We start from the raw sequence: 23,455 nt of genomic DNA on the forward strand, positions 1-23,455 counted from the left end.
CTAACTACAGATATCTCCCACTACAGATATCTCTCACTACAGATATCCCTCACTACAGACATCTCTCACTACATATATCTCTCACTACAGATATCTCTAACTACAGATATCTCTAACTACAGATATCTCCCACTACAGATATCTCTCACTACAGATATCTCTAACTACAGATACCTCTCGCTATAGATATCTCTCACTATGTACAGACATCTCTCACTACATATATCTCTCATTACAGATATCTGTAAACAGACATGTTATCTTTAAACAGATATCTTTCAAAACAGATACCTGTCAAAGCAGATTTCTGTCAAAACAGATACCTTTAAACAGATATCTCAGATAATCTTTAATGACGAAATGATGACCTGTAACTCAAATAACTACACATACACGTTTTTCTTTTTCATGTACTTTCACTTTCAATTGACCTAGTCTTATAAATTAAACTTTACATAAATAAAAACGTACTTGTCAATCACAAGCTCATAAAACCCGGCAAGTTACGCTAGCACTTCAGTGAATATATAAAACTATGCATAACTATATATTTATCAGATTTTATTACCATTAACTTATAATTTCTGCCCTGAATGACATAAAAACACTTAGTTTTAAAATCTCAGGTGCTTAATCGTTAATACGTAATTTGATTAAACTCTTGGCAAACAATCAGACATTGTTATTATATCTTTATTCAGTTATAATTGAAAATGCTTACATTCCACGCGTTTATGATTATTTGATGGCGAATGTTCTGCTTTGAAATGTTTCGTGAGTGATCTAGATTGTGAATTGACTATTTACAGAATTCTGCGAAAAATTTAGGAAGTTAAAACAAGCTTAAAGGCCCATAAATGCTTTAATTTTTTACTTCTCAAAAGAGATGTCAAAATATGTATAAAAAAGCCCTTATTGCGTTAGTCACGCAGTAAACTATGGTGTTAAATACTGCAAAATCAGTTATTGATCGCACATAACATGTAAATAATTACTTAAATCTTAAATATTCTTACTTTTCTTAAGGTCTTAATACAATTTTTCTGAAGCTTGATTTTCTTGAAATATATTGGCTCATCTGGAGGCATGTTATGCTTTTAAATCAAAGAATCTTATTTTTACGGCCTTTGCACCATTGTATAAATAATACAAGGACACAACGTTTAGTTTTATATGTGAAAGTCTTAATTCTTATATTCTGATACATTTTCTGAAGAAAAAAGAAAAAAAAGATATTGGCGTAACCTTTTTGCCTATATCAGGCCAGGTATCACCCGTAATCAAACAAACGCCACTTGATTTATAATTTATAACCCTCTTTAGACAAATTATATTTGTAGAGGAATGAAAATTTAATCTTAGACGAAAATCCTACGGCTGTAATATATTTTGATCTTCGTACAGAACGATGTAAAGTTTCGGATCTCCTATGTGAAGAGTGTTTCTAAAGAACGATAAGTGATTTCGGAATAAACAAATGAGATAGCTTTACAAACGGAATACTTTATTGACATAATTAAAGGGATAATATTATAAAGATGTGTTTTTTTCCAAAGCTGAAATCTAAGGATTCATATTTAGGTCATTGAAGGATAATTATTTTATGTAAGTAATTTATATTTTATAATTTATAACCCCACCAGAACTCTTTTTAAACATGTTGAGTTATTACCATAATAATACTAGTTTCTTGTCAAAAGTTCTCTATTTTTTATGCAATATAATTTATAGTTTCCATGGATATTCTTTTTCGAATTTCGGACATTAAACATTTCCTTTACAAATCGTTTTGATGCATTCATATTAAACATTGATGAAATGAATTAAAACTATTTTTTGTCTTGAATTGATGTTAAGACACTAAAAAGAATAAAGAAGAATCAAATCTTTGACAGAAAACCGCAACCACTTTCTTACACAGTCTTAATTTGAAATATCTTGATTACAATAATTATGGTAATTAAAAGTATTTATAATGTATATTTTACCGTTCATCATCTACATTAAAAAACTATTTTTGAGTCGATGTGTCAATTAAGAACCTATTAGTTACGTCACTATCTCTGGCAAATTGCAATTTCTTTTCTCCAAAGTGTACGCCTTTGCATCATGTAATTCCTTTTGATGTCATACGTTTTAGCTAGATTTGAATTAACTTTCTATTAATGTAACTTATCTAAATTGATGCTTTGAGTAAGCTTTTTTTTACAAAAAAATGAGATGAAAGAATTTGGAAGCTTTTTTTGTTATATAAAATCTAAAGTTTAATGGTTTTTGTTCCTCGTTACATTAATTAAATAAAAGGAATGAGTCCAAATTAACTAATTTAACCTTAAGACTGTGTAGCTGTAAATTAGTTAAATCATCTTAAAAAACTACGAAACACCTGTAAGTGACATTTAAACTTCGCGAATCAATGGTTAAAGCTACTCAACTTCACTAATTTCATTTATTCACACTTTAAACTTCACGAAGTCATGTTTTGTTTACGATTTCAGTTTCATAAATTTACGAATTCTCTATTTCAACTTAAAGTTTTCGTGAAGATGAAATCGTGAATTCACGGATTCATGAAGTTGTCATCTTAAAAAACGTGAATTCATGAACTTTATCCGTGTCTGTTCGTATATCGTGAATTTATGAGGTCAAAATCGTTTAAGATCTTCAAGAATTAAATATAATGAAAAGTTGATATCTTGAAGTTGAATTAATGAATTCGTGAAGCTGAAAATGTCCCTGTCGCTTTGTCGTAAGAGTGCGTTTCACTTAAACTTTTAACTTTTTTCAAAATGTTGGGAAGATTACTCTATAACTACTTGATACTTCTCCAGTCATTTATGTTTAAAGGGCAAATGCTGCGAAACACAGTTGTCAAAGTGTACTTCTACATCATAGTTTCAAATTAGTTCGACTTCATTAACTACATGCACATCTTATAGTCGGTAAATGCAAAAATGTCGGTTAATAGCTCTTACATTATTTTCATATTATTTATAATATACGTGACACTTATTTACCGCTTATTCATTCTGTCAGATATACACATGTTTGACCCATAATAATGCTCTTATATGGCACAGAATAATTTTGTTTGACCTAGATATAATAAATGTAGTTTTGGTAGTTCTGCCATTTGTAACGTTTTTACTGCAGTGAAAGATACGCGATAATACACAATAAATACACAATAAAAGAAAGAAAAAAAAAACAACGAACAAACAAAACATAAAACAAAAACAACAGCACAAAACGAACCCAAACCCAAAACCCAACAAGACAACAACCCCTTTTACACCCCACCCCCCCCAAAAAAAACAACAAAAAAACAAAAACATAAAAACAAAAAAAAGCAACAACAAAAAAAACAAAAACAAAAAAACACGCACACATACACCAAATAACAACAAACAACGACAAGACAACAAACAATAACAACCTCAACAACAAAAAACAAACATATGATTTCAACAGAACAAAAACAAAACAAAACAGGATGCTTTATTTTAAGAATGCAACAGTGGTTTTTGCGTGCTTTCATATTGTAAATTTTACAGACTTGATTGATTTGTCTTCCTGATACTATGTAGACAGGATTGTGTGGCATTTGTAACCTTTACTTTTCCTTCCATAGCACATAAATCACAAGTTTCCCGTGCTTTCGTGTAAATCATCGAAAACAAACTACACCTCGAGATATTTTCTTTCGACCTTCTATAGTGTTTAAATTAGTTAGTAAACTCAGGTACATTCTTAATTTGTAATTATGTCACGAACATTTAATGGTCGTTTTTATGTTAGCCACATGAAGTCACTTGTGAACTTTATGTGAATTCCAATCTTATCGGGTAACTATCAATTTTCTATATACTAGTAAGTTCTAAAATGTATTTGTACTTAATGTTTATTACAATAAAAATGTGTTTCAGTCATAAAATACCTACCGCATAATTTTGCAAGTTTGATTTTTGAACGAACCGTTTTTACAACTTGGGTGTTTTGAAAACTTTCACGGTGTTGTTGTTTTATCTATACACTTTTGTTTTTCGTTTTTCTTTGAATGTTTAACATTCACAAATATCACGAGCCCACGTGCACACTGGTTTTGTTAATGCGCAGGTATAACATGAGTTTGGTTTTCAAATAACATAAGTTCTTTGCTAAATTACTCAATTACTATAACCTATTGAGGAATTCGAAATGATATATCAAGGTACAAAATTAAAAATTATTATATTTTAAGTAATAGAAAGAGCACCGAAACACGAGGCTATCTGATTTGTACGAGGGGGCGTAGCCCCCGAGTATAAATCAGATTGCCGAGTGTTTTGGTGTTCTTTCTTTTTTGTATCATAGTCAAACATAAAAGCACGTTCCCTGTTGTCACAATATGAAACCCCGGCAAAAATGAACCAATGAACGAACATCTGAATATGACATTTCTGTCGCTTTCCCTTTCTCTGCCGTCACAATATGTAAACCCAATCAAAAATGAGCCAATCAATGGGCATGCTCTGGAGTGCGGGTAACTAATACCCGCACTCCAGTTAACGCACTGTGCATGTATATGTACACGATTTAACTCTGACATATTTTCAGCAGAAAGGTCTCCAAACTATGTTTTCTGTTGAAAATGTGTCAGACATATACATGTACAGAGCGTTAACTGGAGTGCGGGTATTAGTTACCCGCACTCCAGAGCGTGTCCATTGATTGGTTCATTTTTGCTGGGGTTTACATATTCTGACGGAAGAGAAAGGGAAAGCGATACAGATGCTCGTTCATTGGTTACTTTTTCCCGGGGTTTCATATTGTGACAGCAGGAAACGTGTTTTTATGTTTGACTATGATACAAAAGAGAAAGAACACCAAAACACTCGGCAATCTGATTTATACTCGGGGGCTACGCCCCCTCGTACAAATCAGATAGCCTCGTGTTTCAGTGCTCTTTCTATTACTTATCAAATGCAATACGTAATTTTTCATTTTATATAAAAATATTTTGCGGAACTTTTAGGTTGCCGGATTTTTATTCGAACTAAATTTGAATATTATTTTTGCAATTCTATTTTAAAATAAAAAGTAAGACTATTGTGTTAGTTTCAAGAAGTTCCGGTTTTACTCCGTGAAACAGGTGGTTCTTGTTAAAAACCGTTTTCATCACGTACCAACATTCTGAACTTGTAAAGTATTATTAGCAACTGCATGTTAGAGGAAGACTCTAAATTGACTTTTTTACTCGATTTAAAGTGAATAATGAGAAGCCAGTGTTTATTGAAATAAACGGTGCTTCCGTTGAAACGTGAGAAACGGACATTGTATGAATCACTTACATGAATTAATGGAGGACTTAAACAACTAAATTTACTTGATAAACGATTAAAATTCAAAACAGTTACAGGGATTTATCATTTTAGCTATTTAAACCGTGTACTCAATATGACTACATGTAAATCAGTTTTGACCCAACGACCTTGACGATCTTTGGTCAGCAATACAAAAACATCGTATATTGTACTAACGAGGTGCCGAAAGACTTATCAGTAAGGTTTATTGATTGAAATAATTGGCTATAGAATCTGTTATTGCCCTTTACAATGAAGAGATTATCAAACGATCATCTATCTACAAAAAATAACCGATTATTTTTCTACATACACGATTACAAAAAAGATATAGTTATAATCCAAATACCTACAATGTAGTTTGGTTGTAATGTAAGCTGATAGCAGACGTCATCGTATATCCCGTTTTTCCCCCGTTTTTGTTATTTAGTTATCTCTATATATAAGCTTTGATGTGAATATTTGTCGGTGTTTATGACACTGGAATATTTGAAAAAGGATTTATCCTATCAGCTAATATCTGCTTATTGTTACCATAGAATGTGTTTAATTATTATAATTAATACGACATATCATCGTTGGTCAGATTTGTTATAATCTAAAAACAAACTTTTCAGTATCGAGTAGGTCTGAAGTCTTTTAAAATTACTTATTTCTAAACTTAGAAAATGAACTGTTAGGAATTTTTGCAACGTTTTAGTTCTGCTGGATGCTTGAAATACATCTAAATAAAATGTTTGTCTGGATTAACAGAAACACTCTAATCTTGCTATGGATATTGTTTCGCGAAGACGCCACCAAGTGTTTCTGAAAATAGCTGGTCTTTAAGTGGTATACATGTATATTATATTATGTATGTAACGTGATGTGAAAGAATAATTCAAGGATGTAACGTGCAGTGTTGACTGATCATCGTAAGTGTCACAGAGAGGAATTTTCACGAGATTTTGAGAGATTTTGAAGGAGTTATAAACCCAAGTGTAGGAGACAAAAAACATAGAATATAAATTATAGCACTTGAACAAGATATTCGATTTGAAGTGTGTTATAATAAAAATGATAAGTGCTATATAATAACTTTTCGCAACAATTATATGTTGGGGTTTATTTTTAAATATTAGTTGCATTTAAAAAAAGATGCCAATAGTTCGGAATATTCAGCGTCTGCCAGTCTTTGGAAACAGGGGGAAGACTAATACGATGGTAATATAACACGATTCGCTATAATTAAATCAATTAACAAAATAGCAAAAGAAGCAAAAAGATAGTAAATCTATGTGGCAAATGACTTATATTTTGGAAACTTTAAAAGGATACCAAAAAATAAAAGTTTTTGAGAAATAAAATGATAGCATTTATAATATTTAGTTCAAGTATTGACATGTATTTTCTGTTTTTTTGTTTGTTTTTGTTTTGTAACATAGACGAAGAAGATGGGGTTATTCAGTATTTATATACAATGCATGGACGTATTAAATCATTTAAACTTAACAAAATTTAAAGTATTAATTGAATTGAAGTATACAATAGTACTTGGTAAAGCAGTATTTACACTTACGAACATGATTTTCTCGTGAGAATCTCGCTTCTTATTACGTGATCTTTGTCATTTCTCAATTCATGTTATCATACAGATATTATGTCTTTTTTTCCATGTGTTATTTCTATACCGATTCTATCTATAATATAAAAACATATTTGATGATGACAAATTCATTTTAATACTGTAAAAAACTGCACGATTGTTTCATGTTTTCAACATCAAGTAACGCGCATTTTTTGGCACGAAAAAACATATGTTGTTTAGGTTAATATAAATAAATATATTAAGCAAATGAGAACGTTTGTTGGCTCCATTTCGAAGTTAAAGGTTACTGGGTCATGTATGAATGTAACTTTTTATTATACAGATAAAAATGATTGTTTTTGCATACATAAAAAATTCATAAAATGTAATAAATTAACGAACTCCCATTAAGATAATATCTTTAAAATACCATTAAGATAACGTATTAAAAATTGGGGATTGTTGTACACTGAGCACATTTTACATGAGTATTTCAAATATTGATTAAAACTATAGAAATATAATTTTATCATTTGTATAGTCTTAGAAAAAAACATATTATAAATTCTAAATTATGGTTTGTAACCCTTATTATTTCGTTTAACACAGATGTAAATAATCATGGAGCTTACTATAAGCATGCATATCTATAAAGAATAAAACAATATTAGAAATTTTCGACCATTTGGGAACTATTTTGATTGAAAATTAATGCGCCTGTCATTTGAGCATCTTTACGCAGTGATCTTCGGCGTTAGTGTACATATAAAAGGAAGTAACCGCTTCAAAAAGCGGACTACTTTTCGGCATTTGCAATTAACAGCATCAGGGTCTGAAATTTCGCTACCATTATTTGTTTGGTCTGACGACCCAAAAAAATAAAAACAACCCTTTATTGTTTGTATAAAATTTCATCCATATTGTTCTAGATTGTCATCCATTATTAACTCGGTTTTTCAAAGTTTATTTCGACATTTTAAGAATTCAGCACCCCCGCTGTATATGGATTGATGCTAAGTTATATGAATATATCTTCAAAAAAGGCCCCATGTTGTGCTTTTACGTGTATGTGTCTGGGTGACTAAGCAATATGAAATATTGTCTTGTTATCTTGTTGAACGACGACTGGTGTTATCCACTTAAAACGATATAAGTTAAAGTTAAACATTTTATTTGGGAGGTCTCTAAATAAGCACCCAAGACTGTGTCTGCTTGTTAATTTGATAGGGGAAACAAAAGTGATACGGTTACTTCGAAAAACCGGTGAGGTAGTTTCAACTTTTTCCAGGCTCATATTCAAGAATTCAACTTTATGAAATACGTTCATTTTCAGGACACATTTCCAAATATGCAATGAAAAGCGGACAGTGCAGACCATGTTCATTGCAGACCATGATCAGACAGCATTGTTGTGCCAGCTGATCGTGGTCGGTACTGGTCACATGGGAAGAATCTGATTGTAGATAGCAATGTAGGAGCACATTTGTCTCGGAGCACATTTGTCTCACAAAGTGTGACCGATGTGTTCGTAAACATTCATATTTGCGACAAATTGGAAATGAGACAGATGTGTTCGACAAACAATAGAAAGGACACTCGAAGCACATTTGTCTCACATTTTTCAATAAAATTCTTAAAAGGTAATGATTACGCTCATCTGTATACCGGCTACCGGCCATTCAGATTGTTCTGTGTTTTCTGTATTTATAATATCGTTTTGTGGTCACTTCCGGTCAGTCAAAAATGCATAGGAGTCATATATTAGATTCTAAAGAATATACCTGTTCTGCATGTCACAATGAAAATTTTTACAGGTGCAGCATCCAGAACCTAAACACATATGCAGCAAGTCTGTTCTTATCGTTATTAATTGTGATACGTTTATTTTCAATGCTTAAAGTTTTATAAATGATTTATGGCACTAGAAATAATCTTAGCACAAACAAGGTAGTATCTACGGTGGCATAAAGGGGAAATAGAATTTTCTTATTTGTTACGTGCGCACACGATAGTTTTTGCGTGGCCACGCGATACTATTACGTGCGCACGCGATAGTAATTGCGTGCGCATGCTGATATGTATTCCGCATATGGACCCTGACCGGGATCCTCGCATGAAAAGTTCGACGCCCCGTGTATGTGTCGAGAGCCTACAGTGGTTAGGGGCAAGTGTTTTTTTTTTTTAAATCACTCGGCCACGGAGGCCCTTAAATGATCTATAAAAGAAAATAAGAAGACCATTACACACTATTTTGTTTTCATCAGAAATATATGTATAAGAATCGTCATTCTTTCAGATCCGCCATTGAAAAGGCACTTAAAACATGCATGAGTTACTGAAATAATCCGGGTTATGCCATAATTATGGAATATCGGGCCACTCAGAATCGAGCGAGACGCGACATTCCGATGAGACACGAAGCGAGACACGATATTGTAACACGAGATCTCGCAATGTCGAAGTATCCCGTACCACGAGATTTCCGAAATGAATAAATGTTTACTTCTTTAGATAGGGCAAGTATGAATTTATTAATATTCAAATAATGGTTTCTGAGGAAGTTAGATGCTTGTAACCCAAAGAAATTTGCGATAAATGTAAAATAATGCGTCATAAAAGTAGAAAATGTAAACAAAGTAGTATTTCGACTTCAATACAAAATTTTAAATCACTTCAACTGTACAAACTGCAAAAAAGCAGCAGATGAAAAAATGCTTCAGGTAATTAGCCAATGAGTAACTTTTTAGAGCTATAAAAGTATACCAAAAATAAAAAGCTTTTGAAGAATACAAATAATAGCATTTCTCTGGCATAATGGGCCTTTAAGTGATTTTATGTAGACTATAAAGGGAATACTACTTATCGGTTTATGACCTGGAATACATTTCTTGTCTCGCGTCGACAAACAAGATGCGCAGCGAGACGCGAGATTTCGCTCGACGCGAGATTTCGGCGAGATGCGAAACGAGTCACGATATTATATCATTCAATATCAACCGATTACAGTGTTCCGTTTGGACATAAGTAACATTTTTGTCTCCCTGAACAGCTATGCACAATGGTACAAAGGTGAAATTGAGATGGTACGATGGTTAAAACACGATGGCACGGTGGTGAAATCACGATGATGCGATGACACGATAGAGAATATAATATCGCGTTTTCATCATCATAACATCGCAGTTTCATCATACCGTACCATCGTATTTTCACCATCGTAACATCGTCTTTCACCATTGTACGATCACGTTTTCATCATCGAGCCTTCGTGGTTTCACCTTCGTACAATCGTTGTTTCACTATCGTACAATCGTTGTTTCACGTTCGTATCAATGTGTTTTCACCATCGCACCATGGCTTTTTCATCAACGTACCGTCGTGCCATCGCGCTGTCACCATTGTACCATCGTGAACGGGATTTAGTATGTTTCAGTGTACGCCTTCAGGTTAAGCCAATCAATTTCTTGAATTAGAGATATTATAATCAATAGTTCACTTAAGGTTTTCATAAAGAAAGCATAAGCAAACACTTGACATGAGGTGAAACAGCGAACCTCGATTCTAAAAAAGAATTTCTGCCGTGGAGAAATATGTGACAAATATGTCATAAAAAAATGACATGAGACAAATGTGCTTTCTTGTCCCTTAAAAACACATGAGACAAATGTGCTTTCTTGTCCCTTAAAAAACTTGTTCGGAGCACATTTGTTACACAAATGCGTTTTTTGGGGTAGACATTTGAGGTCCCATTTGTCTCATGTGGGACAAATGCGACCGCATCGGTCTTACGTAAGATAAATGTGCCCCGAGACAAATGTGCTCCTACAAAGCAAACTAGGGGTTCAATTATCTCAATTGCCAGTTTGACGACAAACCTTTCAATGTTTCTGGCCTTTTAACCATTTTCCTTTGCATGATGTAAAGATCATTTTGATATATATCATGATATATTATATATTATGAATGGAGTTGATAAAAAATCATTATAATTTTTGCATTACTCATCCGTAAAAAAGCGTAAAATTACACTAGGAAATGTTGACCTCCGTTTAACCTTTGCCCGAGCGAAATATAATTTGTTTATTAAAAAAGATAGTATGGTTGACAGAGTAATTAGATATATACAAATGTAGTTATAAATAAGTTAAATTAAGTGTTGCCTATCTCAACAACTAATTTATATGATACAAAAAACACAATAAAAACCCAAACAAATTTCATTCACGGGCTACAGTTTGCCTGAGGAAGATAGAATTTTCTTAAATAGACGTGAAATAAATGATTTTATAAAAAACCTTGTTTTTTTATTAACGCAAATGGACTTCATATAACAGATTTTGCTTGTTTTTTTCCCGCCTTAATTTCAAATTCTGCTAATAACGCGAAGCTAAATATAGCTAAAGCGTATGTATACGCCACTGTAAATGGAATTTTAATTTTAACTTACTTTATTCCAGCTTGATATAGTATTCATCATTTTAGCAATCATATATTTATAATTATGTACATGTAAAATATTTCCAATGTTTGGACTGTAGCTGAAAAAAGTATTTTTAAAATCTGTATTGTGTATTTTCAAAACTAAAAAATGTAAAATGGAAATGTGTTTCCACGCATACAAATATTTAATATTCCCGTATAGCAAGGAACTTTCTTCAAAAACTTGGGAATGCCATATTAAAAGAGTAAAAGAAGTGAAACTATCGATTTATATTAAAATAATTTACAGTATTCTAACAATCCGTGACAGCGCCCATTAAAGTCGGTGCGTTATTTTGTAATTGTTCTAGACTTTACAAGTTTTAAAAAGTATTCTCCATTTAACATTTTGAACATCTCATTTAAAACATTACAAAAAGATCAAACGTTGTTCAGCACAATTATGTTTAGATTTTAACAGTCATGATCGTTTATTTGAACAGCTTGTCGATATCGTCTGTACACATGAAAGATAAAAAAATGTTATGTTAATGACGTAATTTGGAGATAAAAAAGCAATCCGCTAACATCATCATTGCAGGCATTCTTTGAAAAATAATTATTTGTTATAGTTTGATTGGAGATTATAACATCGTCTCTAAGTTCCGGTTAAGATAAATGATATAATTTTATACTTAAAGGTTGAAGATTTATGATATTTTTTTTCTAAGACGTAAGAATTATCTTCTGTCTTTGGGCATTTTTTTAGTCTGGACTTCATGCACTGTAAGTTAATTAACCTTCCGTTGGTTATAACTGCTTGTTTTATATCTTCAGGTCTCTGAAATCTCCATTCATTAAGTTTCAAATTGGACTTTGGTCATGAAAAAGTCAATATGTTTGAAAAGAGAATATTTTTAAATGCAAAGATATGCAGGAATATTCATTCACAAAGAAATCGGCTGTTAAATAAACATACAAGAGCGCGTTATAATAAATAAAGTAGTTCCATTTCAGTTGGCACTTAGTAATTGGAATCAGCTTTTTATTTTCCTAATACAGAATCACTGTTTTATATTTTTCAGGGCTGTAGAGAAGTGCGGAGGTCAAGGTCTTTTAACGCTAATTCCAGCACAATGTCAGGTGGCGAACAGAGTGGTGCGACGTCACCGACAGATTCTCCGACGTGTATGAGAAAACGTCACAAACCACTCGTTGTTAAGAAAATTCCTGCTACAGATTTAGAGGAAAGGCAAACTATTGCTGGATACATTGAGAAGAAGAGCGTCAGTGCTCAGTGGATAAGGTAAAATTTGTTTCCTTAACTACATAACAATAATAATAACTTCCGTTACTTCTGTTTCATAAGATATCACATTTTAGACGTACGCAAAAAAAAAAATAAAATAAATAAATAAATAAAAAAATAAACAGAAATAACGTTACTTCTTTATAAAGTCTAGCGATATGCTTTTGTAAGTTGAGTTACCACAATTGTAACTTAGATAGTAACTTGTAATACATCTTGTAAGCTACATTACTTTTATTTATCAGATACATTATAACGTTAAAAATTTTTTAAACTTGCGTTAAAATGTACGATACTTCTTTGTACGTGACGTTTTAAAGATATATAGAATATGATGGTGTTACTTTTTGTAATCTTACGTTACTTTCCTGTAAAGCAACGTTACTACGTGAGTACGTTACAACATTGCATTATAGACTAAACATCATAAAATAAGCTTAAGGATAGGAACCTGTTCTTTCTATTGTATTTAAGATTTTCATTGATTGATGAATAAAACACCATAAAGGTTTATCAATTCAATGAATAAAAATTGGTAAAAACACGAATAGTATGAAAAATGTATGTTTAAACCTATTTTTATATCTCAACAACATATAGCTTTTTCATTCATCCAAAAGTACCTTACTTAATCTCAAACAAATCTAGGTGATTGACAACTGCAATAAGAAAATATGTAACAACAGAAATTACTAATGTTTAAAAAAGTATCTAAATGAAAAACTGTTTCCGAAGGCATTTTGAATTGTACAAGATTTTCCCATCTAGGTTTTCGTTTTAATTATCTGTTAAGATTAAAGGATGAGATAAGTAAAAACCTTAAATGTGATCTCTTCGCTAGATTATGGAATGATGGATTAAATGGCAAACTTGAGCTCTCTGTTAGAGCCCGTCTACACCTATCCAAGTCTTGAATGCAAGTATCATATTCTCTTGTATTGGATAGTGTAGACACCCTACTTGAATGAGTTTTAAAGAGAAATTATGTGACATCCAAGAAGATAATTTCTTGCAAGAAAGTTAGAACATGTTCTATTTTTCTACAAGTTTTTGGCTGTCAAGACACTGATAACACCGGTTTGACACAAAACATGTGCCCCGAAGGTTTGATAGTGCTGTTATTTTTATTATTTTCTGACTTTTTGTTGTTGATTCAGTGTACATGCCCTTTGAATTTCAGTAAATGATTACAATGTCTTGGTCAAAGGAACGAATCAATACGCTGATACACAGAAGAGCAAAAAAAATTAAATAACAAATGTAAATAAATACATTGTAAAAAAATAAAAAAGAGCGCTTTTTTAAGTAGAGTCAAAATGGATTTAAAATGATCTTGTTCATTTAGTGAATAACTTTCATCAAATAAAGAATTTGCATCAAAATAAATTTTTGTCACATTTTTTCAATGAACTCCATTCTGTTTTAGCTAATTGCATCATTTTCCCGCTTTTTTTTCACATATTTTACAGAAACATGATAGTCTTGCAAAGACAAAGGTATAAATCCTGGGCTATCTTAATGAGACATTTCAGTAAAAATTGTGCCTGAAAAAATGTTGAAAGGGCCATTTATTTAGCTTATCTAAATGTGACATGTAAGAAACTTGAATAGGTGTAGACACGGCCTTAACCTGGCATATCCACTTCCGAGCATTTCCACTCTCTCAAGGTTATATAGGTAATAAGCGTAATAAATCGTGAAGTAAACTAGGTTAAAACGTTCTGTTTTTTTTTCTCGGATTCTATAATCTTTATCTTGAACAATTTGTCAAGCACCTGATACCATTTCATCAGTTACTTAATATCAAGATACTGAACGATAGAAAACAATTTAGACGATTTTTATTCATTGTCTGCTTAATTCACATTTCACATACATGTTTGTTTCCGTCTGACGTTTGAAAATTCCTAATTTCAAAATTTCAATACCAAGAATTCTTAAAGGGGAATGGCCCTTCATGTCGAGGGTAGGTTCATTAAAGGTACAGGTTGTGTAATACGTTCTAAAATCATTGGCTTTGAGTTTAGTGTGAAGATCTTAGAAGTCACTTGCGGAAAAATTGCTATTGCTGATACGAAAATTCTTATTATTGCATTTAAAATAAACAGACAAGCCACACAAACACGAACATTCAGTATTATTTTATAATAAGTGTATTATTCTTATAAACTGCAGGTTAGCAGACACAAAAGCTACGTTCAATTAATATAAGAAATGCAACATTAATCAGATTGTTATGTAATGCTGTATTTTGAATTTATTTCTGGTTGCGAATGCGGTTTTGCAAGGTTACATATAAAATTCAAAATTTGTTTTTTGTACTCTTTACGACTCTGTATGTTCATGTATTAGCTTCTTTAAATAACGATACTATAATATTATTATTATTATAGAATTTGTTATTATGTTATAATTATATTATTATATTATTACTATTTGTGTCTTCACAACACGTTAGTAGTTTCGAAATCAAGGAGATTTATTCTCTGTTTTCAACACATCAAAATTAGAAATAAAAACATGGTTATCAAATACATAAAGAGCTAATGATGTTAGTTTTATCTTAAATGGAAAAAGGGAGATAATATAAACTGTTATACGCGTACGCTATGAGGATTAAGAAAAATAATAAAAAAAGCAGTCAAAACATAGTAAATGTATATTATTCATGGAACAGACCTTTTTATCAATTGATGGGATATGATATTCAAGCTCGATATATATATGCAGTATTCTCCATCATGGAATAAGTGTAGTTTGGCAACTAAATTATAACTAGCATAAATTACTTGAAATTAAGCATCTCAAAATACAGATTATCGACTACAACTAATTTACTACAAGAATAAATCACTAAATGGGTTCTTGAACTGAACATTTCATGAGAATAAACAATTTACACAGTGGAGAGCGCGTGGAGCTATTTTTAGCTATAATTATGTAAACAATATTCTTGAAAATATCCTCACTCGCTTATGAATTCGCTATTCATTTAATTTGTAAGTTCTTCAACAACCTGCAAATTGATGATAAGACTTATGAAAAAAATCTTGATATTCTGAAGAAAATTCAGATATATTTCTTTTTTATTGATGAGAAAATCGGAGTATAATGAAAACAAATTTCACGATATTTCATTCTGTCACGTACACGTGCATTCGAGTATATTGGCTTTATTGTTTGTGATGGAAATTGATGCACTCGAATTTATCGCCTCTATTGTTTGTAATTTCACTTAATTTTGGCTTTGTTTTATGTAACTGAAAACGTTGCATTTGATAATGGATTCATTCTGACATGTATGTAATTAAAACATATGCATTTTAATTTATAGGCTTTATTTTTAGCTCGTCTGATTCGAAGAAAAAAACGAGCTTTTATGATCGCTGCGTCGTCGTCGTCGTTGTTGTCGTCGTCGTCGTCTTCGTCATCGATATTGTCGTCGTTCAAACACATTTATGTAGCTCATTATTGAATCATTTTAAAAGTTATCAATATGAAACCTGGAAAAATTGCTTATCATGACATTGTTAAACAAGGGGCACAATTCTGAAAATTATATGTTTAGAGTTAAATCCCCTTTTAATTTAGTTTTTTTTGTTAAAATTGGTTGCCCTATAACAGACGAGCGTTACACCGCATGTAGTGCTTTTGTGTAAGAAATGGATAAGCATTTAAAAGACAGTAAGCCAATCATATCTAAAGCTAAAATTCAGGTTTTGACGTCACGTGTTACACGTGCAATCATGATACGCCAAAGGATTTACAATTTTTATGCCATTTTATCGTAGATATTCATTTTACTTTCAGATATTGGTATGTTCTACATGAGGGTACTTTGTTTTGTTACCTGACGTCAGACGACAACGTCACTGTTGACGTATTAAATCTCCATGGTTACAGTATAACAAGTCTTGTCGACAAATTCAGAGGAAAACGATTTGTACTGCAGCTTTCACATGACGTAAGTTCAAAATGTTTTATCACCAACTCTGCAGATGCAAATCAAGTGTAATTTTTTGTGTGTAAAAAGAGATAGATTTCACAGGTCCTTAAATCTAGAAACGCAAAATTTGAAATTCTTGCATAGATCTTATCCTCTAAAAATGGAAAAATTCTAAGATTAAAAAAAAGAAATGTTATAGAGTTAAATCCACAATTGATTTTTGGCACGTTTTTTTAAAGCCTGGTTTCGGTGCAAAGCTTTTCATTTTGAGTCATATAAATACTTTTGGAACATGGGGAGTGGGAATGACCTGGAATTTTACACCCAAGTTATTAATTAGTCAAGACCTACATCAAACGATGCACAATTCTCGAAAAGTATTTCGTTTTTTTAATAAGCAAATTAGACTATTGCGATCTTCCATACTTGAGGCTTCTGTAATTGATGAACAGATATCATAACAAGCGAGATCTCTTGCATAAAGAGTTTAACCTAGATTTAAGTGTTCATTTTTTAAGCATTTTGACTTTCATGTAACTAAGCCATTAATTCTATATGTTTGAGGTTGATTATTTTGCTTTGGAACTTCCATGTAGAAATACTGAGGTAACTATGTAGAAAAACTAACGTATTCACAAAATTACAGAGAATGTAACACGTGTGACACGTGCACACTGTGTTAAACGTGCAACTACAACATGTGAAACAAGTGGCTACGTTGTTATTAAGTAAAAGTGTTTCCATGCCGTCAATTTCATTTTATGCATAAAATCAAGCGTTTTTCTTATAAACTTAGCAGGAAAAAACAACAACAACAAAAAACTAATTTGCAAAAAAGTTATTTCTATATAATTTACCTATCTGCAATTGATTGTAAAGTAGCTTATTTGACGTGATAGAAAATGGCAGGAATCTTGCAAAACAAGAACATTCAATTAGAAAAATTGTATTTAAGCATTTCATTTCATTAAGCTGGTCTAGCAAGATTGCAATAAACGCAAATTACAAAAAAAAAAATAGTTGCAATTCAGCTTTGAAATGGATATGAAATTGGGTGAGGCATTTTTTTTTGCTTATTCCAGCAACAAGCTTGGTATTTCTCTACGAAATTGATTTCGTCTACATGATTTATGAACACAGCCTCACCCTTAATGTTAAAGTTTATATATTTATCATGATTTTTGGAATCATGTCAAGCTGGGTTTATTACAAAATAATCTCATTTTTACTAAGTTTTTATAGACCTATAAACAAGGCCAGCAATATTATCTATCAGTTAAGCGCAAAAGGTCGCTATAACTTACAAAAAAGAAGGATAACAAACAACATCAACAGAACAAAAGAGAGCGAAACGGAAATGAAACGGAAGAAAACATGTTGCTTTTGTAATTCGGAAATTTACTTTTTCATTTTTTAGCATTTTCTATTAGGTTGCATCGAGACACCTTTTCATCGGTAATTGGATAAGTAAGAAAAAGTAAAAAAAAAAATCAATAATTTAGCCTCAAAATTGCATTTGAGTCATTTTGTATAATTACTTTTCAAACATACACTTATATCAAACAAATAAAAGCAACACTTTATTTCCCCATTATATATTTCCTTTGAATATTTCTTTCAGAATTTTACCTCCCTGTATTTGTCTATGGAGTCACGTGACGAGATGGAACATTGGTTGGAAAATCTCGAACACGCTATTAAACAACCGTCTAGTGCTATGAAGGAAGTCGATTCGGCTCAAGGAGCATGCGCAGGTAAGCTTATCTATTAATAGAGGACAGGACTTTTTAGCTCACCTGTCACAAAGTGACAGGGTGAGCTTTTGTGATCGCTTTTCGTCCGGCGTCCGTCCGTCGTCCGTCCGTCGTCCGTCGTCCGTAAACTTTTACTTTAAATGACATCTACTCATAAACCACTAGGCCAATTTCATCCAAACTTCACAAGAATGTTCCTTTGGTGGTCACCTTTCAAAATTGTTCAAAGAATTTAATTCCATGCAGAACTCTGGTTGCCATGGCAACCGAAAGAAAAAACTTAAAATATCTTCTTTTGAAAAACCCTAAGAGCTAGAGCTTAGATATTTGGCATGAAACATCTTCTAGTGAGTGTCTACCAAGTTTGTTCAAATAAAAGCCCTGGGGTCAAAATTGGCCCCGCCCCAGGGGGTCATTGATTTTCCCTATATGCATATAGTAAAAATTTAAAAAATCTTCTTTTAAAGAACCCAAAGAGCTAGAGCTAAGATATTTAGCATGAAACATGTTCTAATGAGTGCCTACCAAGTTTGTTCAAATAAAAGCCCTGGGGTCAAAATTGGCCCTGCCCCAGGGGGTCATTGATTTTCCCTATATGCATATAGTAAAAACTTAAAAAATCTTCTTTTAAAGAACTCAAAGAGCTAGAGCTAAGATATTTAGCATCAAACATGTTCTAATAGGTGTCTACCAAATTTGTTCAAATAAAAGCCCTGGGGTCTAAATTGGCCCTGCCCCGGGGGTCATTGATTTTCCTTATATGTGTATAGCAAAAACTTAAAAAATCTTCTTTGAAAAAACCCAAATAGCTAGAGTTTAGATATTAAGCATGAAACATGTTCTAGTGAGTGTCTACAAAGTTTGTTCAAATAAAAGCCCTGGGGTCAAAACTGGCCCCGCCCCAGGGGTGTCATTGTTTTTAACTATAAGTGAAAAAAAAATCTTCTTTTAAAAAGGCCAATGGGCTAGAGCTTAGATGTTTAGCATGAAACATCTTCTTATGGGTGTGTGTGTGGGGGGGGGGCTATATACAGGTGAGCGACCTCAGGGCCATCATGGCCCTCTTGTTTCTGTTAGTCAAAATAAAAGCACTTTATGAGACTGTTTTCAAGTTTTTTCATTCTCGACTGCTAGGTCGTACAAGTGAAAATGTAAAAGAACAGGCTAAGATTTGAATTCTTAAACAATTGTTATCGTTTAGAAACCAGTTCCAAATAAACGTATCATATATCAATGGGAAGTTTCCTTTTGGCAAACTGGCATTTCGGTTATCGATAATCTCAGAAATTTCTTGGAATAAGAATTACATTGTCAAAATATAGATGGCGTAAGTTCTAAATAATAAATCAAGCGCAAAGACCTGTTGAACTGTTCATAAAACTGTTATGATAACTGACTCAAAATCAATTGATCCTTGTATTGATGCGCCATATAGAACTCGCATTTTTCATCATGGCTCATAAAAGTTGATTGTTATACCCTGTCGCTGGATTATATTTAAAGATTGTTATACCCTGTTGCTGAAGTATATCTAAAAGGACATAAGTACATGCCCAACCGGTATTTATAACCCAAAATTGTACCGATGACGTAAGCAGTTGAAGAACATGAAACAACACTAACAACATAAAACTAAAACATTCTAGGCTATGACAGGCTAAATAAGTATAACTGTTTAAAAATCTACTGTTTAGACATACGGTGCAAACAGACGCTTGTATTTACCATTTGCTACACATATGTTCTTTGCGATTTAACACTATATCATGCAAACTCGTTGTGAGGCTGGAGATATGTAAACATGTTTGTTTGTCGATGAAAACTTCAGTCTGTTTACGATACATATAAACAAATGCTTTTTTAACGAAGTACAATTTCAAACATAGAAAAACACCGTGTCTAAAAGATCTGTTTCTTGTACTAAGTGTATTTTTGTTGACATTCAGGATGCGAGAGTAACAGACAAGATGACGTCGGAGAAAAGCGGAAGCAAGTGAAACAGAAACTTCTTGAAGAAGTGTTACGTCAGAAATATGAACTAGAGAGAAAACAAGCAGAGAGGCAAAAGGTAAACATACTAGATGATAATGTATTTTCAAATCTTACCATGCTAAACCTTCCATCTTTCAGTCTGGACATAACCATGAAGTTTTGTTTTACGGCGCACCAACATAATTAAGGTCATTTGGCGCCGAAACAGAAAAGATAATTTTGGCTTACCTCTGGGGTTTCAAACTTACCTGCTGGAGCTTAGAGGTGTATAGACTCCGGTAATTCTAACCCATTTAGTCGCCTATAAACGGAGGCTGCAATACCGATTTCATTAACACTTATAGGCAACCCCTCAGACTGACGGGTTTAAATCTCTATAACTTTATAATCTTAAGACAATATTTATAAAAATGCAAGGTTTATGTTAGTTCTATTGTACTTTCAAACGAATAAAACCAGCCATGTTACTATATTTAGAAACAACGAGGCAGCAAAGGTATGGATTCTCCAGATCGTTCACCAAGTTCACCATATCCTCCAGATTTCCTGTCAGACGAACAGAGAACATGTGACGTCACAAGGTTACGACAGCGGAGAATGTCTACACAGTTAAAGGTAATAAAAATTTTTATAAGGTTCATACTTGTCTATTATCTTGTTTGTGTGTGTGCCTTTTTGTATTTTACTTAACCAAACCATATTATGTGATCTTCCCTTTTTTTCCTACAGTAAATGATAATTATACCTACAGAAACAGGTGTAAAGTGATAAGTGGCATATGTAAAAATTATCCTGTATTTCATCTAAGTATTTTAACTATTTTTTATATTTTATCACTGATTCTAATATTTTATGTGCTAGAGATTGAATACAGATTAAGCTGGTGGTAGAGGGCGTTAAATGTCATGCACTTTCAACCATCATAAACAGCTCAATTAAAACATGAATTCGATTAACAGCTATTTATATTTATTGTTTTTACTATCGAGAGATCTCCACTTTTTCAGACTTTTAATGATACTGTATTCACTATCTTGATAGACGAATAAGAGTAACCTCCCTTTCATTTATAGGACGTCTGATTAGCTTCAACATATTTAATTTCTAGATAATGTTTTTTTATGTTGTCTGTTCTTTATGTGTTTAAACGATACCATTTCAGGTTGAAACAATTCAGAAACAAATTGAAAAGCCAGGTGGTACAAAACGTGGAATTTTTGGATTTGGAAAATCAAAAAAGCTCGACGAGAACAGAAATGTGTTTTTACAAGACCAGTTGAAAGAACTTACTCATAAGTTACAAAAGATAGACACGGATCTTAATCAGGTAGAAAGTGAAAAATTGTTCTCTGATAGTTACGATGTCAACCAAAATAGAAAGTCAGCGCCGGTGCACCACACCTCTAATTCACACAATTTAGAACGAGGGGTTGACAGTGAAGATGAGGACGCTAAGAGAGGAACGGGTATAAAAAACACCATGCAGAAATGGACTAATAAAACATTTTCAAAAGTGTCTGTGAAAAGGAAGCAGGGAATTCCGTTAAATGGTAGTTTGCCAAATTTGAAACAAAACGGTGAAATAAACATGAATGGAGAGTTAGAAAATGGCGTGAATAGTGACATACATCGTGAAGAGTTTACGTCATTGGAGAGTAGTGTGACTGACCTTACACGTCCTTTGGCAGATTTAAAATTGGATTTAAGTTTACCACTTACGCAAAACGGTCAAAGCGGGTCACCATCGCCATCTTCGGTAGGGTATAATAGAAGTCACAGCCGATCAAGTACATTGTCATCGTTGTCGTCACCTCGACGGGAGATTGATCCTTCAGTATTAGCAGAAATAGACGTAAGTTGATCGTACTTTCATTACTTTTAAGTGTTTGTGTTATCGTTCCTACTTAGGTTTGGCTGCAGATCATATTTGTCTCAAAGTAAAATAAATAACAACTTTTGATTAGTATATCAGTCAAAAAACAACCTACGAAAGGCACTTAACAATTATTAGGGGTATTTTCACGTCATTATTAAAAAGTTATTGATATGATCAATCTATTACCAGCGATTTCCATGATGTTGTATGAAAACTGTCACGTTGTTTTTATTTTCAGGCATTTGAAGAACTGACAAAACAAGTGCTTGGTGCAAGGTCAAAAGAAATGCCGACAAAGTGAAGGAAGTGTCGAGGAAAATCTATTGACTTTTTACAATGCAGCTATTCATCAGACTTCTTATTGTTCCGGTTGACTGATCATCTTATAATCATGTTTAAAGTTCATGTGAAGACAATATAAATGATTGATATACCAATGGCTTGTGAGACTAATTTAAAATTCAGGAAAAGAAAAACACGATCTTATTTTGTAATTATGGTATCACTGTTAAAGATTACCAGTCCTGTAAAAAAGAGTTATTCGAAATAGTTGAACATTAAAATCCACAGTAAAAATTCAAAATTCATTTATACCGGAAGTTCCTGAAATTGTATGACTGGAAATCCGTCTGCTTCCTGAATATGTATGTTTCTATTCTTTTATGCTTTAACTTACATGAAAATCGTTATATGTATATTATGAATAATAAGCGAATGACCTCTTCTATTAATAATGGTTTGAACTTTTGCAAATACTATCCGACTAAGACACTATCGATTTACTGTTACTAGTAATACATCATTTTATACCAAATATATATTGTTGCACCCGTGACTTTGTCGTGAAGAATGAAATCTTATTAAGCATTATAATTAAAACGACGCAGCATAAAATGGTATTTGTCCAATCTGCCAGCCAAGATGTGTGAACTATTGGGCCCAATAGACTTGTAATAGCAGCAGGGACGTTGTAAAACAATATTTGTACTTAACATGAAAAACAAAGTTGTCGCCCTTGTTTGTTATTAAAGCGTCAAACAATATAATCGTCTGACTTCCATGCCAGCATTGATCATTGTCCTTCATTCTGATGAAGTCTCAATCTTTATTAACATGTAAAATGATGTATACACATTACGTTACTGTCGTGTAATGTAGCATTTCCTATTTGTTATAAACAAGATGTGCAATTGTTATCGATTATGTATCTATGCATATTAAATAAACTGTTATAAAGTGAAACAAGCGTT

At 32.5% G+C, this 23,455-nt stretch overlaps 1 protein-coding gene across 1 annotated transcript in view; it reads left to right on the plus strand.

Annotated features, from left to right (window-relative positions):
• The window catches only part of LOC132735755 (uncharacterized), a 73,949-nt gene extending 50,499 nt beyond the window's left edge, over positions 1 to 23,450 (plus strand). Inside the window, exons 7-13 of the mRNA XM_060722747.1 lie at positions 12,414 to 12,634; positions 16,448 to 16,601; positions 18,205 to 18,337; positions 20,284 to 20,405; positions 20,807 to 20,944; positions 21,492 to 22,181; positions 22,444 to 23,450. Coding sequence (XP_060578730.1) covers positions 12,414 to 12,634; positions 16,448 to 16,601; positions 18,205 to 18,337; positions 20,284 to 20,405; positions 20,807 to 20,944; positions 21,492 to 22,181; positions 22,444 to 22,506 — 1,521 coding nt within the window. The 3' untranslated portion in view covers positions 22,507 to 23,450. The remainder of the gene's footprint in view (positions 1 to 12,413; positions 12,635 to 16,447; positions 16,602 to 18,204; positions 18,338 to 20,283; positions 20,406 to 20,806; positions 20,945 to 21,491; positions 22,182 to 22,443) is intronic.
• Positions 23,451 to 23,455: the final 5 nt, after the last annotated feature.

Source organism: Ruditapes philippinarum, unplaced genomic scaffold (assembly GCF_026571515.1).
Source record: "Ruditapes philippinarum isolate M1 unplaced genomic scaffold, ASM2657151v2 ctg201_1_1_1_1, whole genome shotgun sequence".
Taxonomy (NCBI): domain Eukaryota; kingdom Metazoa; phylum Mollusca; class Bivalvia; order Venerida; family Veneridae; genus Ruditapes; species Ruditapes philippinarum.